Source organism: Hippocampus bargibanti, linkage group LG17 (genome assembly GCF_051943395.1).
Source record: "Hippocampus bargibanti isolate YZ-2025 linkage group LG17, ASM5194339v1, whole genome shotgun sequence".
Lineage (NCBI taxonomy): Eukaryota > Metazoa > Chordata > Actinopteri > Syngnathiformes > Syngnathidae > Hippocampus > Hippocampus bargibanti.
In genome coordinates this window covers 544,688-563,841 of record NC_142750.1, presented here as the reverse complement: position 1 = coordinate 563,841, position 19,154 = coordinate 544,688, and the positions used below count along the sequence as shown (strand labels likewise).

The window sequence follows — 19,154 nt, the reverse complement described above, 5'->3', positions numbered from 1 at the left end:
GGGAATGGTAGCGAATGAGTTAAAAGAGCGTCAAATGATTTGTCTGGAATTAATTGTGATCACACCCACAACGGCAAAAAAAAACATCCTTTTTTAGATCATCTGTCTTGTGCAAAGACTTTAGTAACAAACAATACACAACAGGATGAGATTTTTTTTCTCTGCATCTGTGCTTTTTTATTGCAATAATACATGTCTTTCTTCTTTTTCTCTCTCACACATTCACTCTCTCTCACACACCACTGTGGTCAACAGAACAAAGCACAGATTTTGGACACCATTGATGATATGAAAAAGAAAGTCAAGTCAGCGCACGACCTGATTTAAGGACGAAATTCTTCATTGCACATCAAATAACGGTCATCGCAGTCACCGACAAAAAGCAATACAGCGATCCCTCGCTACTTCACGGTTCACTTATCGCGGTTTCAGTGCATCACTGATTTTTTTTTTTTTTCAGGAAAAAAACATTCAGAATAAACAAAAATGCCAAACGACTGAGCTTTTGTACATAGCTGCAGCTTGATTGGTCACCCAATGACAGCACGATATCCCATGATTGACAGCCATGTGCTTTTGCTAGGCCCCGCCCATCACCCACCTCTGACCCCACGAACAGTGAAAAATCCATTGACATCCATCTGAAAAGCTGCGTTTTGTTGTTGTTTTTTGCAAGTTGAACACTAACGATGCTAAAGCTACGCTAACTTGACTCAACTGTACTGTAATGAACGCAACGTACAATCCAACATTCACTTCCACGATAACTAATGATGTCACGACACCCGAAAACACCAAAGGATCGCAAAATCGTACAGTTATATATATTATATATATATATGTATCACTGTACTTGCTGTGTTTCTACTTTAGGGCTTCCGTGAACCTTAAGCATCGGACACGTTACAGACAATTAAAGGCTTAACGTTGACACAGGGAACAAAGTAGGTTTTGCCGGGCTACGACGTGCTCACTGCAGCTCCTCAAAGTCAAAATAATCTGCCTGCGCGTGTGCTATTTTTGTTGTTGTATTCACTTGGTCCTGCCTTTGATGTATTTACACAAACAGAGGTGTCCAAACAATCAGTCATTTATTTTATTTGGAGATCTATATTTACGTAAACGCATTTGACAGAAAGAAGATGGATTAGCCAAACAAATGGAGGATTGTTTTTGTAACATCGGAAAGTGGTCCATTCGTCATTTCATTTTCATTTATAGTCATGCGTCCCTCCAATGAAAAGGTTTTGGACACCCCCAAATAATAACAACTTAGCAAGACAATCATAAATACAACAGCTACGACACCAGAAGCTAGAAACACATGTTGCTATATTTTTCTTCAGCACGATGCACAAAACATATTTTTAAATTATAATAATATATATATATATTTTTTTTTACAATCGTCTCTGATATAATAATTTTCCGGATCACAATTCAATGACAGTTTGAGTGTTTTAGACTGCGAGAATGACGACAAATAAATACATTTGTTGCACGGGGGTGACACGTAATACAGTCATGGAAATATTGCCGATAGGATCATGCGGGGATGAGATGGCAGGGGTCGTGGGAGGGTCGCGCTTGTGTTGTGTCTTTTTACCAGAATGTGCATTTTGAAAGATGGACGGACGCGATGACCTGCGCTCCTCTTCTTCGTCCGAACGGCGGCTTGTTGACAGTCGCCACATTTGCGAAGCGCCTTTATTCGTAAAAGCTGCGATCGCTGCAAAACAAAAAGTAGACGCGGTCCAATTGCGAACGAATGCTGGACAATTTGGTTTATTGGACACACAAGGTGCCCCCCCAAAAAAATTGCATTTTGTGAATTATTTTGGGTGAGACAAAAATGACATGACATGACAAATGTATGCAAAAATAAAATAATCATAATAATAAACCCGAAGACCCAAAACAGGGAAAAGATATGTTGAAAAGTGCCTTTAGCTGTGATGAACTTAACCAATTAGCATCGGTGGAAATAGTAAAAACAGACCGCGAACCCCGAATAGCATTTGAAGTACAGCGATACCTCAGCTTACGAACGCTTTAGCTCACGAACGTTTCGCCTTACAAACATTAAATTCGGCAGAATACCGTCTAATCTTGGCATGTGTGACTTAGCGTCCCAGTACCAGTACGCCAAGTTGCTACGTGTGGCTAAGGCTGTTTCTGTGTTGTCTAAGCAACGGTCTCAGGTAATAGAAAAGGTTGAAAAACTTCTGCTGATTTGGATTAACGAAAAGCAGCTAGCAAGGGACAGTGTGAGTGAGGGTATTACCGCGCAGAAAGCATGGCAACTTCACTTGGATATCATCAAGAGGCAACGACATCAACGACCATCACAAAGGACTATAAAACAACTTTATTACACAGTACAGTTTATTTCTTTAGTTTGTTTATTTCTTTACAATCCAACAGCACATTTATTATACATAAAATAAGGTCTATTTCGCATAGTTTTAAGGCGTATTGAGTAGAAAATGATGTTTTATGGGGGACCTGGGAACGGATTATTCTCATTTTAATGGTTTCTTATGGGAAATAAATGTTTGGAAGACTAACCTTTCGCCTTATCGACACTTTCTGGGAACCAATTAAGTTTGTAAGCTGAGGTATCATTGTATTGTTTTTTTTTTTTTTTTCAGGACACGTGATCTTACCCAATGGACAGTTTGAATCACTGACTGGCAGCTTAAATGCGGATTTGATTGCCTTCATTCAACCTGATGCAAAATAAAATGACGGGTGAGGAAAGGCCCATTTTGCCACAAGATGGAGACAGAAATGGCAAAACGGCAAGCAGATGACAGCAAAATAAAGAAGCTTTGAAGAAAGGGATGTTGCCGATGCTCTATGAGCATTAATTTTTTTTCATTATGATTTATTGTTTTCTACAAGGATACTCACGCCCCCTCATCTCGCAGCAGCGACAGGAACTTTGTCACTCGGTAATCTTGGTCCATCTAGAGACAAAAAAGGCAAACGTGCAATTAAAGAAATAAATAAATCAACGTATGTCATTAGTAGTGTTATACTGTAAGGATATCTATATAAATATATCTATATCCATATACATATCTACATCTCTCAATCTATGTATCTACAGTATCTATATATGTCTATATATTTATATCTATATCTCTATAGATGTATTTTTATTTCTATATATATTTATATCTATATGTCTATCCATATCTCTATACAGTATGTGTATATCTATATTTATATCTATATCTACATATATTTAAATCTAAATGTCTATATATTTCTATCTACATCTCTATATCCATCTATATGTATTTATATCTATATATTATATCTGTATATCCATATCTATCTATCTCTCAATATGTATGGATACATCTATAGGTATACATACCTGCAGCGCCATCTCGATCAGGACGAGGAGCTTCTTAATGCCGATCCAAACGCGCTTCCCTTTCAGCTGCTGCGCGATGGCGGCTCTCTCTTTGTCCGTGAAGCTTCCCAGCAGCTGCGAGAGAAAAAGGGAAAAAGGAAAACGCCGCAAAGGTCAGCCAGCGAACGAGAGAGCCAGCCAGCGTTCGCTGTGACTTTTTTGCACCTCTAAAGCGTCCACCAGCTGCTCCCCGGTGGAGATGTTGGGGACGTGGATGGTGGTGCTGAAGGCGTCCAACATCTCCATCTCCTGGAGGACGTCCTTCCTGCTGGTGGTGCCGATGATCAGCAGTTTACGACCCTGGAGGACAAAAACGTCACAGGGACTCATTTACTACTTTTGACTTCAAGATGGCGCCCGCGAGACAATGGCTGCCTTGACAGCAGCTCCTGTATTTTCTTTTCCTACTTCTTCCTTTTATCACTTTGTTGCTGTGAAATGTCCATTTCTCCACTGCCAGACTAATTCATAATAATAATAATAATAATAAGGATGATAATAATAATAATAATAATAATAATCCATGACCTTTTCAAGCACCTTTCAAAGCTCTCAAGGACACTTTACAGTCACAGACAAGCATTGATACAATAATTACGTTTGTAATCGTTAAAATTAAAAGGTGTTAATGTTAATATTAGCTTGTAATATTTTAACCTAACACTATCTAACTAACTGGCTGGCTATCTACTTATTAGCTCTCTATCAAGCTAGCTATCTTTCTATCGATTTGAGTGTACGTTGGTTAATGTTGCTATCTCTTCGCTATCTAGCTACCTTTCTATCTATTTGAGTTACTTCAGGGTTGAGTGAACGCTGGCGCATGTGGCTGCGGCTGCTCAAATAGAAAGAAAGATAGCTAGCTAATAGATAACTATTGAGATAGCTAGCTAGGTATATAATAGATTGCTCGATAGCTATCTATTAGCTAGCTATCTTTCTTTCTATTTGAGTTGTTTCCGGGCTGAGTGAAGTTGCTGCTGCTCACCCACAGAGAAAAAAAACTCATCCCGTGACTGTAAAGCGACCTTGAGAGTTTTGAAAGGCGCTTATCAATGAAATGTATGATTATTATTATTAATAATAAATAAAATATAATTCTAAATAGAAACAAGAGATACAGCTACACAGAAAATGCGATTTAATCAAGGCTAATCCAATCCAATGGCTGCCTTTGCGGCCGTCCACTTTTCTCAGAATTTCCATTTTAAAGTTAGCAAACGGTCGTTTGAGGCAAAACGTGTGGTGGTGAAAGCGCCCCCCGCTGGGGAAGTCTGACCTTGGGCGGCGCCTTTTTCAGGAGCACCAGCAAGGCTTGAAGCACCAGATTGGAGAAACGCGGTCCGATGGGGACGTAGTCCAGCAGACGTTCGATGTCGTCGACCACCACGCAGCTCAGCTGCGATTTGTACGCATCGTCAAACACCTGAAAGACACACACAAAAAAAACAACTTCTCCTCTCGGCTTATCGAAAATACAAAATATAAAATGATAAAAATGACACTAAAAGTTAGTACATTTTTAAATGAAATGTAAACAGTTGGTGATATAATAGTATTCAATAAATAAAAGAACAAATAAATAAATGAATGAACAAATCAAAGTAAATAAATACAGAATACAAATAGACAGAAATACAAGTAAACAAATACATAGACAAAATATGAAAGTTTAAATACAGAAATAAATAAACATAAATACACAAACATGTAAATAAATAAATAGACAGAAATACTGATGAAGATAAATAAACAAACTAATAAATAAATAGAAGGAAAGAAATAGACACAACAGACATAAACAGGAAGATCAATAAATAAAGAAAGAAAGAAATAAAATCCATAGAAAAAAATATGAATTTCTAGGCCTGCAGGAATGTTTGGGACCTCAAACATTTGAGGCGTTGGAGGGTGCGTGCGTGGCTCACCTTTTTGATAGCCTGGCACTTGGAAATCTCCGAGTGTCCAATCATCTTATCCGGAGAACAAATCTTAATGAAGGGAAACTGCGAGTCCTCCGCAATCTTGGCCGCCAAAGCGGTTTTGCCACTATGGGGGGGACCTGGGGGCACGTTTGACAAGCGAGATATTACCACGAGTTCAATGAGGTTTGCGCTTTATTCCCTCCCGCAAAGGATCGACAATGGCTGACCGACCCTCCAGCAGAACGGCAACCAGCGGCGTGCGATCGCTGTTCTTGGTCTGCTGCACCAGCAGCTCGCCGTCATCCAGGACGTGCGCCACGGGGTCGCCCCATTTGATGATGCCGTTCATGATGTAGCTGGAGTAATCCTCTTGGTTGGTACCAAAGGCCTGGAGGGGTCAGGGGTCGGGGGTCAGACCGCGACAATTATTCGGCGGCGATGACATTTGCTCATCCGCATCCCGGGTCACCGATTGATACTCGCCGGTTTAATGTCGTTGTTGAGGGATCCCATGAAGTCATCTCTGGTGACCTGCAGCTTCTCTGCCCTCTCCATGTCCACCTCCACCGTCGATGTCGCCTGGACAAACAAACAAAACCATAAATACACAAATCAATCAATCAATCGGGCCCCGTTTCCCGACGGTCCAAACTGACCTTAATGTGTCGGTTCATGGCGGTGGACTGGGCGGCCCTGACCAGCCCTTCCAACTCGGCGCCGCTGTAATTTTTAGTTTCCGCCGCCAGTTCGGGAACGTCGACGTCTTGCGCCAGCAGGTTGAAGCTTCGCATCTTGTTGGTGTGAATGGTGAGAATCTGAACGCGACCTTTCTCATCCGGGAGACCTGTCGCGTCGCCGACACGCCCGCCAAGGTTAACCGTGTCCAGATAACAACAAAACGCGGCGGGAGGGGGGGGGCGTCGTGCAGCTTTACCGATTTCCATCTTGACCTCAAACCTGCCGGGTCTCATCAGGGCGTCGTCAATCAGGTCGGGTCTGTTGGTCATCCCTGTCCAAGACACAAACCCAGATGATGGACACGAGGAAATTTGAAAGTTTTTTTTTTGTAAAAGTCAGAGTTAATTCCTAAGTTAAATGTGTCTGGAGTTATCTGAACTCGAAATGGGGGCGTCCGTACAAAATACAATACATCCATATTGGTTGATATAGCGCTTTAACAACAGCTGAAGCTGGAACAAAAAGCTAACATGAAAAAAGGCAAATGCTGCCCCCTTGTGGAAAGGAAAACCATTGCCAGAGGTCTGACCAGCGCTTTAATAATAATAATAATAAGAGTAATAATAAATTTGATTTATAAGCGCCTTTCTAAACTCTCAAGGTCACTTTACAGTCACAAGATGAGTTTTTCTGTAGGTGAGCAGCGGCAGCCACACGTGCCAGCGTTCACTCAACCCGGAAGTAACTCAAATAGATGGAAAGCTCGCTAGCTAGCCAATAGATAGCTAGCGAGCTCTTAGCTAGCTCTTAGGTAGATTAGCTCGCCAGCCATCCAGCTAGATAGCTATATAACCAATAGATAGCCGGCCAGATAGCTATTTAGCCAATAGATATCTACTAGCTAGCTAGATAGACGGCTAGCTAGCAGCCATCCAGGTAGATAGCTACATAACCAATAGATAGCTAGCTAGATAGCCGGCCAAGGAGCTAGATAGCAAATAGCTAGCTAGTGAGATAAGTAAATCGGGAATTTTATCGGCACCCAAGCACGAAAAAACAAAACTCGGCGCTCCACGTCCTATTTTCAATTCCTGAATAAATTCAGGCCAAGACGAAGGGTCCAATCAAATGTTGTTTACCAATGACCAGGATGTTGTTGAGTTGCTCGACGCCGTCAATCTTGGACAGGAGCTGGTTGACCACCGTATCGTGCACGCCCGTGCTGCTGGCGCCGGTGCCCCTCTGCTTGCAGATGGCATCCAGCTCGTCAAAAATGATGATGTGAAGGCCGCTGTTAGCCCCCAGCTAAAACCCAAAAGGTCACACGTGTCACATTAGGGTTTCCTTCCACGCCGGCGGCCATTTTGCACACCCGCTTCTGCTCATCCTCGGCGTCGGCGAACAACTTGCGGATGTTGGCCTCCGACTCGCCCACGTATTTGTTGAGGATTTCCGGGCCGTTGACGATCTTTGGCTCGCGAGCGTTGAGCATTTTGCCGATTTGCCGGGCCATCAGGGTTTTCCCGCAACCCGGCGGCCCGAACAACAAGATGCCCTTCACGTGTTTGCAACCTGGAGACAAAAACCAGAATGAAGATACATTGCATTGCCCCGACGGACGCCATTTCTTACCCATCTGCTCGACGATGTCCGGAGGGAAGACGCGAGAAGCAAAAGCTCTGCGGAAAATGTCGGAAAATTCCTTATCCAGACCCCCGATGCCCATTTTCTCAAAGTTCCAGTCTGGGTTGATGATTGTCTGGCGCGCCTCTTTAGTTTTTGCCTTACCTACACACAAAAAAAAAAAAAAAAAAGCAGCACTTCAACTATCTTAAAACTACAAGCAATTTATCAAGGCGCCGTGTATGACTGCCATCTGGTGGACGCAATTGGTACTTTGCCAGGGACTGCTGAAATATTTTAGCGCATTCAAAAATGGATAAGAATCAAGTCATTTCCATTCGTGGCGATACATATCGATATAAAGTATATAGATACATGAGGGATGACTGTCTATAGTTTCAAAGATATGTATTTTTTTAAATAGGAAGCATACCGACAAGTGTCAAGGATGAACTCTCCGCCTTCTCAAAAATCACCTGACTGTTGCCCACCAGGAGGCCAACATCAATCTGTCAAAAGAAACGGAAGACAACGGAAGTCCTTAAAATAAAAAGGGTGGACTTTTCTCTGAAAATGCCAAAGACATCGCCGAGGACATGACATCCCTTTCAAGAGGATTGACGCGGGACATTCTGTTTTGGTCAATGGATGCTACAGCTTCGTGTTTGCTTTCAACATTTAGCTTGTAGCAGATGTGCACATTTCAACATGACGTCCCTTCCTTAAGATGCAGATTGAATGACTGTCCGTGTTTTTTGTGTTGTGTCATGTTATTTATTTACTTTTGTTGTTGTTGTTTTGACTTTAAGATGTCCCCGTGAGAGTGGCTGCCTTTACTTCACTTTATAGTTAGCCAGCTAGATAGCTACATGAACAACTCTTTCAATTATCGGTGAGGAAGGAAAGCGCTAATGATTCTTCTTCCGATTCTAATCTAATCCAATCCGGCGTACCTTCTGCGCTTTCTTCCCAGAGGCCCCTTCGCCTTTCAGGATGCTAGCATCCATCGCTTCGATGTCTTTGACGACCAGCCCGAAGAGTTTGTCGCAGAAAGTGAAGACGAGCTGAGAGGAGAACGGCGCAGCGTGTAAACAATTAATACAATAAAAATGTGGATTTAAAGGAACGACAACAAAAAATGTCAACCTGCTGCGTGACCGAAAAACCCTGGCTGGTGAACTTCTGGATGAACTCGGCGGCCATTTTATCCGAGTCGTAGGGCGAAGAGTCGGTGCTCTTCTTCTGCAGGAAGTCGATTTCGATGGTCATGGCACCGATGCACTGCTTGGACTTGTCAAAGTTGTAGTTGGACACTGACGACAAAACACCAACAACATCACACGCCTTGTTTTTTATTTGATTTCATTTAATAACAATATTCATACATGCCATTTATAAGCGCCTAACGGTTTCTTTCGGGGCCGCCACAAAAAAAATCCAACTAGCTAGCTTTTCATCTATTTGAGTTACTTCCAGGTTGAGAGCTATTAGCGATCTTTATGGCTAGCTAGCTAGCTAGCTAGCTATTAGCTATCTAGCTATCAAGCTAGATAGCTAACTTATCCTGTAACTACAAAGTGACCTTTAGTTTTCAAAAGTTACTTATAAATGAAATGTATGATTATTATTAGCTATCTATTAGCTAGCTTTCTATCTCTTTGAGTTGCTTCTGGGTTGAGTGAACGCTACGTATATCATCATCATCATCATCATCATCATCATAGCCATTATCGCTATCGCTCTCATCGCCACGTTATCGTTATTATTATTATTATTTCCGGCGACTCCCCTCAGACAGGCTAGCGAGTGTCAGTTGAGAGTGTCATAATACCTTCCACTTCCTGGCCGATGGAGAGACCGGCCCATTTTCGCTGAAGGACAAAGGACAGATGAAAGCGGGACAGTTAGCATCTGAACAATGCTCAGTGTCCCGGTTAGCACGTTTACGTGCGTACCTGCGGCAGGCTGAAGGCAATGGAACCTGGCGCCACCGTGTGGTGGGTCTTAACCGTAAAGACAAATTTGTGGTTGGGTGTGGTCTTCACCGTCACGTGTCTGGAAAAGGACAGCGGCCATTTGAAACTCGTCGCAAACAAACACCAATCGTCAATGGACGGACGGACGAATCGGTGGACGAGCTGAGGACTCACTGTCCTGACTGCAGGTCCTTCTCGCTGACCACGGCGCAGTTGGTCAGGGACAACTCGTCTGTCGGGCATCGCGCCGCTTGCATTGTCTGCAAAACAGAGAAGAGAGGAACAAATGCCGTCGGGGCCCGCAAGGCCTTCTCTGCTGGCCTAAAAATATCTGAATCGCGGACGGACTCGTCACCAACTCAAAAACAAGACTTGCGGAATATTCAGCGCGAGTCTTAAAAGGTAAAATATAGCTATATGCGGTGGAATCTTTGTAATATACGCCCAGTAGAAGTCGTTTGAAGCCATTTTACAAATTGTCCGGAGATGTCGGTTGTCTCATTTTGTTGAAAATTATGTTTGATGGGCACCTGGGAACAGATTATTCTCATTTTAATTGTTTCCTATGGGAAATTAATGTTTGGAATACACACTTTTTGCCTCATATACACTTTCTGGGAACCAATTAAGTTCGTAAACCAAGGTCTCACTGTAATTGTATTGTATTAATTATAGTACAGTACCTATGCTTGTCTGTGACTGTAAAGTGTCCTTGAGAGCACTTGATTTGCTATCTATTAGCTGTGTAGCTGTCTGGCTCGCTCGCGATGCCAGGTATCACAGTACCAAGTCCACACAGGTGGGCTCAAAACCAACATTTGAAAGCAGACCCCCCGCCCCCTCCCCGCCTCCGAACTGTCAAATGGAGAATACCTAATCCAAATTCTTTTAGGGGGGGGGGGGGGCATTCCATGACATTGTAAACTTGACGTGCTTTTTGTCTCTCAAAACGATGGCGTTTTTCCATAAGACATCTAGCGTGACACACAGCTAGCATGCAGCGATATCACGTTAGCCGTCACCACCGACTCAAGCCCCCCCCTCGCCCCCCTTCCCGTGCTCGAAAAAAAAAAACACCGCAGAGTAAAGATGCTCGTCCAAAATAATATTTTGTCAGCCTCAGCTCCATGGAGCCCCCGCACCACCCCAACACCCCCCGATTTTTTTTTACATTTTATTGTATTTTTTCGTTCCGTCGCGACCTGATAATCGTTGACCGCTTTTCACGCAGCAGCCTCGGTTCAAGGGCAAGCAGCACCCCGGGATTAAGCGGCCATGGTTCTGCTTCAAACGGGAGTGCAGGGGGGCGTGTGGGGAGGGGTCGTCGAACCGCCTTTCTCACGTCGCCAATATTGCGGCATCGAATCCATTTCAACAAAAAAAAAACATCGGAAATTGTCGCTCCGACATTTTGTGCCCGGAAACCAGGAAGGAAACACCCGCTCGTCTAAAAATGCCATTAAAGACATGATAACGTGGAGGGAGGGGAGGTGGGTCTTACCCGGGTCGCCATCTTGAAGGGTTTGTGGAGGAGCGGTGATGCGGTAGTAGTGGTCGGAGGAGGGGGCGGTGGCGAAGGGGGTTGATTGACAGCAGATGGCGTCGTTAGGTGGAGCGAACTCGTCTTTGATTGGACAAATCGAGCGGAAGTTCCAACGCTGTGGGGGGTGGGGCGGAGGTCCCATTAGCTCACGTGCTCTGGGATGGCCTCCTTGAGCGGCTTTGGATGACGTGACGTCATGATCACGTGTGCACGTCACTTTAAATTGGATTGGATGTACGTTGCTTTATTTGTCTCGCAGTGGAGAAATTGACATTTCACAGCAGCAAATAATAATAATAATAATAATAATAATACATTTCATTTTGAAGCGCCTTTTCAAAACTCTCGCCAGAGTTCACTCAAACCAGAAGTAACTCAAATAGATAGCAAGCTAACTAGATAGCAAATAGATAGCTAATAACTAGCGAATAGATGGATAATAGATACCGAATAGATGGAAAGAGTGGCTGTCTTTCCAGCAGCTCCTGTATTTTGGTTTTCTACTTCTTTCTTTCCTTTCCTCTTCCTTTCATAACTTTACTGCTGTGTTACTTCCAGGTAGAGTGAACGCTGGCGCGAATGGCTGCCGCTGCTCACCCGCACACACGCAAAAAAAAAAAGTTATTATCCCGTGACTGTAACGTGTCCTTGCGAGTTTTGAAAGGCGCTTAGAAATTAAATGTGTAATTATTATCTATCCAGATAGCTGGCTGTCTATTAGCTAGCTAGCTAGCTGGCTACCTCTTAGCTATATAGTTGGCTAGCTATATCACTAGCTATCTATGCTCTATCTAGCTGTCTGGCTAGCTATCTCGCTAGCTATCTACAGTATTAGCTATATAGCTATCTAGCGAAGAAGACCAAGAAAGCAAAAAAAGAAATGTCAATTGCTTGTAAATATTTTTTTAATACAAAGTACCTGGAACAGCGGATCCCCTTTGATCTTTCTTGCATACATATTCTTACATCCGCAACGGGAAACCAAGCGTAGCATCCGTCCGCATTCTATTAGCACGAGTAGCATTCAAAGATTTCTCGTTGACACAATATTGTTCACAAATGGAAGGAGAGACAAACAAAAACCAAAAAGACAAAAATTGCTGCAAGTCTTTCATCTTCATCACACAAAAGTTTTTGTCTTGTTTGTCTTCCAAGATCAAAGATGGCACCTATTTGATGAGAGATGATTGACAGGGGTTGGAAAGGGTGTCAATCAAAGTCCCGGGGGGGGGGGGGGATTATCCCCTCGGTGGTCTTTCTTTGTTGTCGTTCATCATTTCATTGTCGTCTCGACTAAAGCGGGTGGAATCGGTTTGAAGGACAAAGAATAAGACAAAATGAATGGTCGCCATATAAGCGCCAGCACCAAGTGTGCCGGCCTCACAGATGCTAGCAGCGCATTTCTCTTATTATGATTCTTATCATTATTATTATTGTTGTTGTTGTTCAAAGGACACGGCCCTCTTGGGAAAGCATCACACACACACACACACACACACACACACACACACACACACACACACACACACACACACACACAAACAAACACACACACAAACCATCTGTTGGAAAACGTTTAAAATGACTCAACCTTCATCTTGACTCTTTTTTGATTTCTTTATCGGCTCGAAATGATCCACGTCGGGTAGGAAGTCGTTTTGCTCTCGGTGTCAATCAAGCGGTGGCAGCATTGAGGAAAAAAATAGGTCAAAGCGTTAGCTGTGATTTGTGACGCTTTCAACGTTCACACTCTTCTATAAAAATGTCCGCCTTTTCTAGACTTTTATCGTACATGACAGCACCAATAAGGGAGAAAGTGCGGGTGGGTGGGGATTTATCAAATAAAACCCCATTCTGGAAGCTTCTATTGCATTCTTATGGTAGAAGGAGGGGGGGGGGGGTAAACATTTCAGGCTATTTTTTCTGAATAATGTGTGCTCTTGCTGTATAAATTCCAAGCAGAGTTGCCAAATACCAAATTTGTTCTTTTAAAACTCTACCTTACCAATGACGCCACAACTACTTTATTTTATATGACATGTTATGTTTTTGTTTGTATGCTATTAAAGTTTCCACAGCCAGCGTTGGCGAGTGCAGTCGTCTTACTTACGCATGAGAACAGGAATAAGGTTAAAATGGAGTTGGCAGGAAGCAGGCGGGCATGTGCCATGGCGGACCGGATGACGTGATGCTCATGCAACATAATATCAATGTCCTGGATCCATTATGAATGTCTGATTTCAATCAACGTTGTCTGGCGTTTCTAACCTTTCAAGAAAAGGAAAAAAAACACAGTATTTGGTGACTTTTCAACTTTCATTTTTCTTGCATCTGCTCCGAAGTACAAGCAACTACTTCCTGTTTGTGTGACGTGAACCTGTGACATATTTGTTCATATCAAATTTAGAAACAATTTTAGCCCAATATACAAAATAAAAAAGGTTTTCTTTTCTTATGTTGGATCCGATTAGATACACCAAGCGAGTATTAGCAGCAATAATAATAATAATAATAATAATAATAATAATAATAATAATAATCTAAATTGGTTTAAATCAGAGATCTCCAACCGATGTTGTCTCACGGACGGCTGAAGTACATGTTGTTCGTTGGCTAGTAACCATTTTGTTCTCCATTTATGGAGCGGTGCTAACGTTTTATTAGCTTAGGCTTTGTTTTCATTCCTTTCTTCGATTCTACAACTTATACGAAATTAAATAAAACGCCACAGTGAACTATTAACGGAACCGTCAGAAATAATCAATAATAATGTCAAGATAATATATCTGAAGTTACGGTTTTACTTACGGCTTTAGCATGATTGCTACTTATAAATGGGACACGTCTAATTGCTGCCTGCACTGGTGGATCGGCTAGTTTTTAGCGACGAAACTGCCAATGTAGACGTGGCAAAACTCTGCTCGCGTTTTATTGTTTAACACGTGATCATTTGAAGGCGATTTGTTCAAATGTGGCCTTGTTTTTGACGACGTTCTACGCACAACGGTGCTCCGGAGAGACCGCGAGAGGAGGGACTTATCTTGTGCCAATCGCTTCATCTTTGGAAAATCATGGCTGCGCAATTCGACGCAAGTTTTGTTAATTTGTTAAGATAGTGTACTGTTCGCCGCTTACTGTTTCGTTTTTTTTTGTGTGTGTGGATTTCAACGTGATAAGGAGGGGGGGGACACCTGATTTGAGCCACAGGGCAAGATTGTTTGTTTTTGTTTTTGGTGCCTCCTTGTTCTTAATCACCATTAGAGACGGCAGACAACGCGGTTGTTTCAAAGTCGCCCTCGCTAGCGTTCCACCTGTCCTCATCACACCAAAGATGAAGAATGTTTTATCGGTCGAGTCCGATAAAGAGTTTGGTCTTCTCGTCTTCATTCTTGCTCTCGTTCTTGAGGTCGGCAAAGACCTGGGTGAAGTAGTGCGGGTCGGTGTTGATCTGGAGCATCTTGCCGCTCATGCGGTTGATGATCTCCAGGCAGCGGTCCCAGAAGGCCTCCTTCTCGGCCTCCACCAGGAAGGGCTTGAGCGGATAGGAGATCTCGTTGCCCATGTAGGAGTAGGACAGGTAGAGGCACGTGAGCAGCGAGGCCTGCAGCTCGCGCTCGGAAGCCACCTCGCCGGAGACCACGTCGCGGCACAACATGTACAGGAAGACCACGTTGGCCGGGGTGATGAAGCCCTGATCCTGCCAACCCTGAAGGAGGAGCGAGCGGTCCACGCTACGCAGCCACAGGACCGGGTCGCTGGGCGAAAGACGCTTCAGGCGGTAACAGCGGCGGCACAGGAATTCGCCCAGGCTGCGCATCAGCTCGCTGGTGGAGGCCTGAAGCGAGAGAGGAGGCGCAGGCGCAGGCGCAGAGGCAAGGTTGCCGGTTCCCGGCGGGTGAAGCGAAGGTACGGTCAAACTTAGCTTTTCCAACGTCTCGGCCAATTTGGTTTCCAACCCAAAATTTCGGGTTTTTGATGCCTCGGTTTTCGACCAAAAACCGGTTCTGGACCAAACTGAGCGCACCTGAATGACCTTGACTCCCCTGCACTTCCTTATATGCAACCCTAACCCCTAACCTCAACCCCAACCCCATCCCCAACCTGAACCATAACCCCAACCGCAACCCTAACCCAACCCCAACCATCAAGGCCTGTAAAGCCTTCTCTGCAGGCCTAAAAATATCTGGATCACAGACTAATGTGAATTCGATTTGATCTTATGAAATCATTTTAAATTGCCTTTGTAGCCATCATTTGTGATCAGGGTCAGAAACCTACCTAGAGGCCTTCACAATCAGTTCTGCAGGCCCTACAGCAGAAAAATCAATGGCGATGAAGCAGTCGCTTTAACCAATCAGAATTCGTGTTAGCAACCCATAAGGGGTACCAAGGCCTTCTTGCAGGCTTCGTATTGATTACAATGATCCTAATGGGAAATATTTCGCTTTTTGAACGGGTTCCTGGAGCGGATTATGGTCGAAAACCCAGGTCGGACTGGACTGCGTTTGAAGAAAAATGGCTTACCTGAACAATAACGCGCTTCGGCGTACCGACCGCGGTCGCGGTTTGGATCCCGGTCAAGGAATTCTTTTTAGCGGCGACCGAAGCGACGTTCACGAGGGTCTTGGAGGCCGGCAGGTGGGACGAGGTGGTCAAGGCGGCAACCGAAGGATCCTGAGCGCTAGCGTACGACGAAAGGTTGGCGCAGGACTGAGACTTCTTCAACTTGGACGCCGAATCGGAGGCGACGGCGGCGTCCGGCGAGCAGCCTTTGCCGCCGTCGCCGCCGTCCGACTGCAGTTTCTTGGAACCCTTCCGCTTGGCCGAGACGGCCACGATCCGTTTCCACGGCAACACGCTGATGATGGACGGCCGCTTGAGGGACTTGGCGGCCGCCGCCGCCGCCGCCGTAGCGTCCTTGGCGTTCTTGCTGTTCTGGACCGCCGTGTAGTGGCCCACCGTGGCCGGGCCGTCCTCGAACAGCGCCGCCTTGCGGTAGCTGGGGGAGAGTGACAGCACGGTGCCCATGATGGCTGGCGGGGGGTGGCGAAGGGGCGGAGCTTGGGTGGAGCTTGGGCGGAGTTTGGCCAGAGGAACCTCGGTGTGGAAAAGAGCCAAAGCGTCGATCCTCGGCTGATCTGCTAGCACAAAACCGTGCCGTCAGGCAAAAGAGAAGTTGTTCATGTGACTCCCCAGGGGCACTTCTGAACAGTCCAAATTTATAATAAGAATAAACAATAATTTCATTTCTAAGCACCTTTCAAAACTCTCAAGGTCGCTTTACAGTTACAGGATCAGTTTTTCTGTGGGTGAGCAGCGGCAGTCACATGCACCAGCATTCACTCAATCCAGAAGTAACTCAAATAGCTAGAAAGTGAACTAGCTACTAGGTGTCCGGCGCCACCAGGTCTGGACATTAGGGTTATATATATGGGGCCGATACGACCAGTCAGACTTTAGTTCGCTGACGAAGCCTCTTGGATAGGAGGCGAAACATCCGAAACCTTCACTTTTGTACAGATGACGGCTGAAGAAACCTTCTCATCGATGGACCACTCCTGTACGACTGAGAGCTTACACAGACGTAGCTACTAGATAGCTAACTAGATAGCTAGCCACCTAGATAGCTACATAGGTAATACTGTAGACAGCTAGCGAGATAGCTAGCCAGACAGCTAGGTAGTTATTTGATAGCATATAGATATCTAGCTAGATAGCTAGCCAGCCAAATAGCTATATATCTATATAGCTGATAGATAACCAGAGAGACAGTTAGCCAGCTGGCTAGGTATTAGCTAGATAAGTAAAAAATATTCTGGATTTTAAAAGCATGATGTGGAGCGCCATTCCCAAATTTGTTCAGGTTTTGTTTTTTTCTTGCGGGGGTGCCGATAAAGAGCTGGCCAGACCTCTTGCAATGTTTTTCCCTACCAGGAGGGGGCAGCATTTGCCTTTTGTCCATGTTAGCGCTTTGTTCGATAGCTTCAGCTGTTGTTAAAGCGCTATATAACCCAATATGGATGTATTGTAATTTGTAGAGCCGCCCCCATTTCAAGCTCAGATAACTCCAGACCCATCAAGAAAAAGCTTGTCTGTCTGATTCTCTGGTGACCAATCCTGGGTGGATGTCGTCTGTCTTTTGCTCATGGATATATTAAACGTTAAACCACATACAAATTCCAATGGATGTTCCCCCCCATGGAGATCAATTTTTGTTGCATTGGATGCGGTTCAGATGTGCCTCGGATGGCGCTCGTCTGCAAAGCTCGTCGTCGCTCTTACGTAAGAAAGAATCCGGGCCGCGCGCGGGACCCGGATGCGCCACGCAGCAGCCATCTTGGCTTCAAGATGGAAGCCTCGAAAACGAGACCCTCCATCCAGCCCACCCACCCCCTCGCGCGTGCACGCCTCCACCCTGAGCACAACGCGTGCACAAGCGGCACGTTGTGTCGCACGCGCGCACACCGACTGAATTCGAATTGCGCACGTTGGCGTTCTCCGCAGCCGCACCTGAGACGATATGCGTTCGTTATATAGGGGGGCGGGGCTTATCGGTTATGTTAAAATATAGAAATCATAGAAAATAATAATGCTCATATTTCTAATACAAAAGAAGAAAGAAAGCGGTCTACTTTCCTACCTGATGCCTACTTGGCCTCCCTTGCGACGTCCATGGATCCGAAATCCCAAATGGCCGTGATCCGGTCCGTCAAAAGACCCCCCTCCCGACCCCCCTTTACTCAAAAAAGGCCCGATTTTTATTCCCGGCGGGGTACTGATTGCCCTTCATCGTATTTCACATGCGAAAAAAAATCGCCCTCAAGGGAATACAAAGACCCAAGACAAGGAAAGACAGGGAAAAAAAACCAGATGTGCTGGGATGCGAGGTGGGAAACGTCCTCCATCGAGACCCAAAACACGAACACGAACACGAACACGAACACGCGCTTGCGCTTGTCTTTCTTTTTGGTTTCGTTTTTTTTTTTTTTTTGGGGGGGGGGATTAAAAAAAAACGAAGAAACGAGCATCAAATGGCCTCTGCCAATTCCCCCAAAATAGACGTCGGTGTCTGCCCTCGCAATGCTGACAGAGAGCGACAGACAGATAGACGACAGACAGATAGACGAGAGCCGAGAGAGGAGGAGAGAGACAGGGTTGGATGGAGGAAGGCGAATGGCGTCTTCTGATTGGCTGCAGAGGATGAAGGATGCTGCCATCGTCGTCGACGACTCGCTGTCTGCATGCCTTTTATTTATTATTATTTTTAATTGAGAACATGTCATTTAATAACCAGGAAAGACATAATAACAACAACAATAATAATAATAATAATAATAATAATAATACATTTCATTTCTAAGCGCCTTTCAAAACTCTCAAGGTCACTTTACAGTCACAGGATAAAGTTTTTCTGTGGGTGAGCAGCGGCAACCACACGAGCGCCAGCATTCACTCAATCCGGAAGTAACTCAAATAGATAGAAATCTACATATAGAATTTAATACCCATGTCCGCTGTTTTTTTAATGCTGTCGATTGTTCGCCAAAACATGTATTGCATTTTCCGTTATTAAATATTAAATATTCATTGCACCAAACTAGAATGTCACAAAAAGTGCTTTCTGGACAATAGAGTGGAAGCTGTGTTCACAGATGTCTGACCACGACTTTAACACTTATAATTAAGAATAATAACATGAATTAATCACAATAAAAATATGAAAAAATCAATCCAATATGTCTAATACAGTATTTGAGATCACTTAGTTTGATCAACATTCGTTAAAGACTGTATATTAATGCTCCCACTGCGTTGCAAGATGGCTGCGGATGAAGCCATTGGCGCTTCTTGGTCGCTTCCGCTTCCGGGCAATTGAACCCGCCCCCTCCCCGATTCGCTGTCCAGGGTCCTGAGCTCAGCTGCTGGATCACAACCGCTGCTCTTGGGGGGGCGGGGCTTATCAGTTATGTTAAAATAAAATCATA

The 19,154-nt window shown here is 44.5% G+C and overlaps 2 protein-coding genes across 12 annotated transcripts; both read right to left on the bottom strand.

Moving 5' to 3' along the window:
* Positions 1–160: 160 nt before the first annotated feature.
* Positions 161–11,300, bottom strand: LOC148885064 (vesicle-fusing ATPase). Of its 3 annotated transcripts, none has more exons than XM_089019193.1 (21): positions 11,128–11,300; positions 9,801–9,886; positions 9,606–9,705; positions 9,482–9,521; positions 8,797–8,963; positions 8,604–8,714; positions 8,084–8,159; positions 7,660–7,815; positions 7,400–7,599; positions 7,167–7,332; positions 6,284–6,358; positions 6,006–6,193; positions 5,833–5,928; positions 5,581–5,737; positions 5,353–5,486; positions 4,704–4,850; positions 3,590–3,724; positions 3,386–3,499; positions 2,914–2,969; positions 2,667–2,729; positions 161–1,729 (listed from the first exon to the last, which is right to left on the bottom strand). In XM_089019193.1, exons 1-20 carry the CDS (start codon positions 11,137–11,139, stop codon positions 2,699–2,701), a joined length of 2,247 nt encoding a protein of 748 aa, XP_088875319.1. In that variant the 5' UTR covers positions 11,140–11,300; the 3' UTR covers positions 161–1,729; positions 2,667–2,698. The 3 variants fall into 3 exon arrangements, with proteins under 3 accessions (XP_088875319.1, XP_088875321.1, XP_088875320.1); XM_089019195.1 differs by lacking the exon at positions 11,128–11,300 and adding an exon at positions 10,829–11,068; XM_089019194.1 differs by lacking the exon at positions 2,667–2,729 and having other exon boundaries at positions 11,128–11,299.
* Positions 11,301–12,056: 756 nt separating this feature from the next.
* LOC148885063 (cyclin-dependent kinase 5 activator 1-like) lies at positions 12,057–18,120 on the bottom strand. Of its 9 annotated transcripts, XR_016118108.1 has the most exons (5): positions 17,810–18,120; positions 15,694–16,307; positions 13,280–15,004; positions 12,761–12,830; positions 12,057–12,462 (listed from the first exon to the last, which is right to left on the bottom strand). XR_016118108.1 is itself a non-coding variant. In XM_089019148.1 (3 exons), the coding sequence occupies exons 2-3, from the start codon at positions 16,195–16,197 to the stop codon at positions 14,513–14,515; spliced, it is 996 nt and encodes a 331-aa protein (XP_088875274.1). In that variant the 5' UTR covers positions 16,198–16,310; positions 17,810–18,120; the 3' UTR covers positions 12,057–14,512. The 9 variants fall into 9 exon arrangements, 2 of the variants coding, with proteins under 2 accessions (XP_088875274.1, XP_088875272.1); XR_016118104.1 differs by having other exon boundaries at positions 12,761–15,004; XR_016118105.1 differs by having other exon boundaries at positions 12,057–12,830.
* Between the last annotated feature and the right edge of the window lie 1,034 nt (positions 18,121–19,154).

Excerpts from the sequence above, each read along its gene's own strand:
- LOC148885064 (XM_089019193.1), bottom strand. Across the intron at positions 9,706-9,800 it reads AAGGACCTGCAGTCAGGACA|ACACGTGACGGTGAAGACCA; the intron begins GTGAGTCCTCAG and ends GTCCTTTTCCAG. Across the intron at positions 7,600-7,659 it reads GGACATCGTCGAGCAGATGG|GTTGCAAACACGTGAAGGGC; the intron begins GTAAGAAATGGC and ends TTTTGTCTCCAG.
- LOC148885063 (XM_089019148.1), bottom strand. The coding sequence starts at position 16,197 with ATGGGCACCGTGCTGTCACTCTCCCCCAGCTACCGCAAGGCGGCGCTG. Across the intron at positions 15,005-15,693 it reads CGAAGCGCGTTATTGTTCAG|GCCTCCACCAGCGAGCTGAT; the intron begins GTAAGCCATTTT and ends CTCTCGCTTCAG.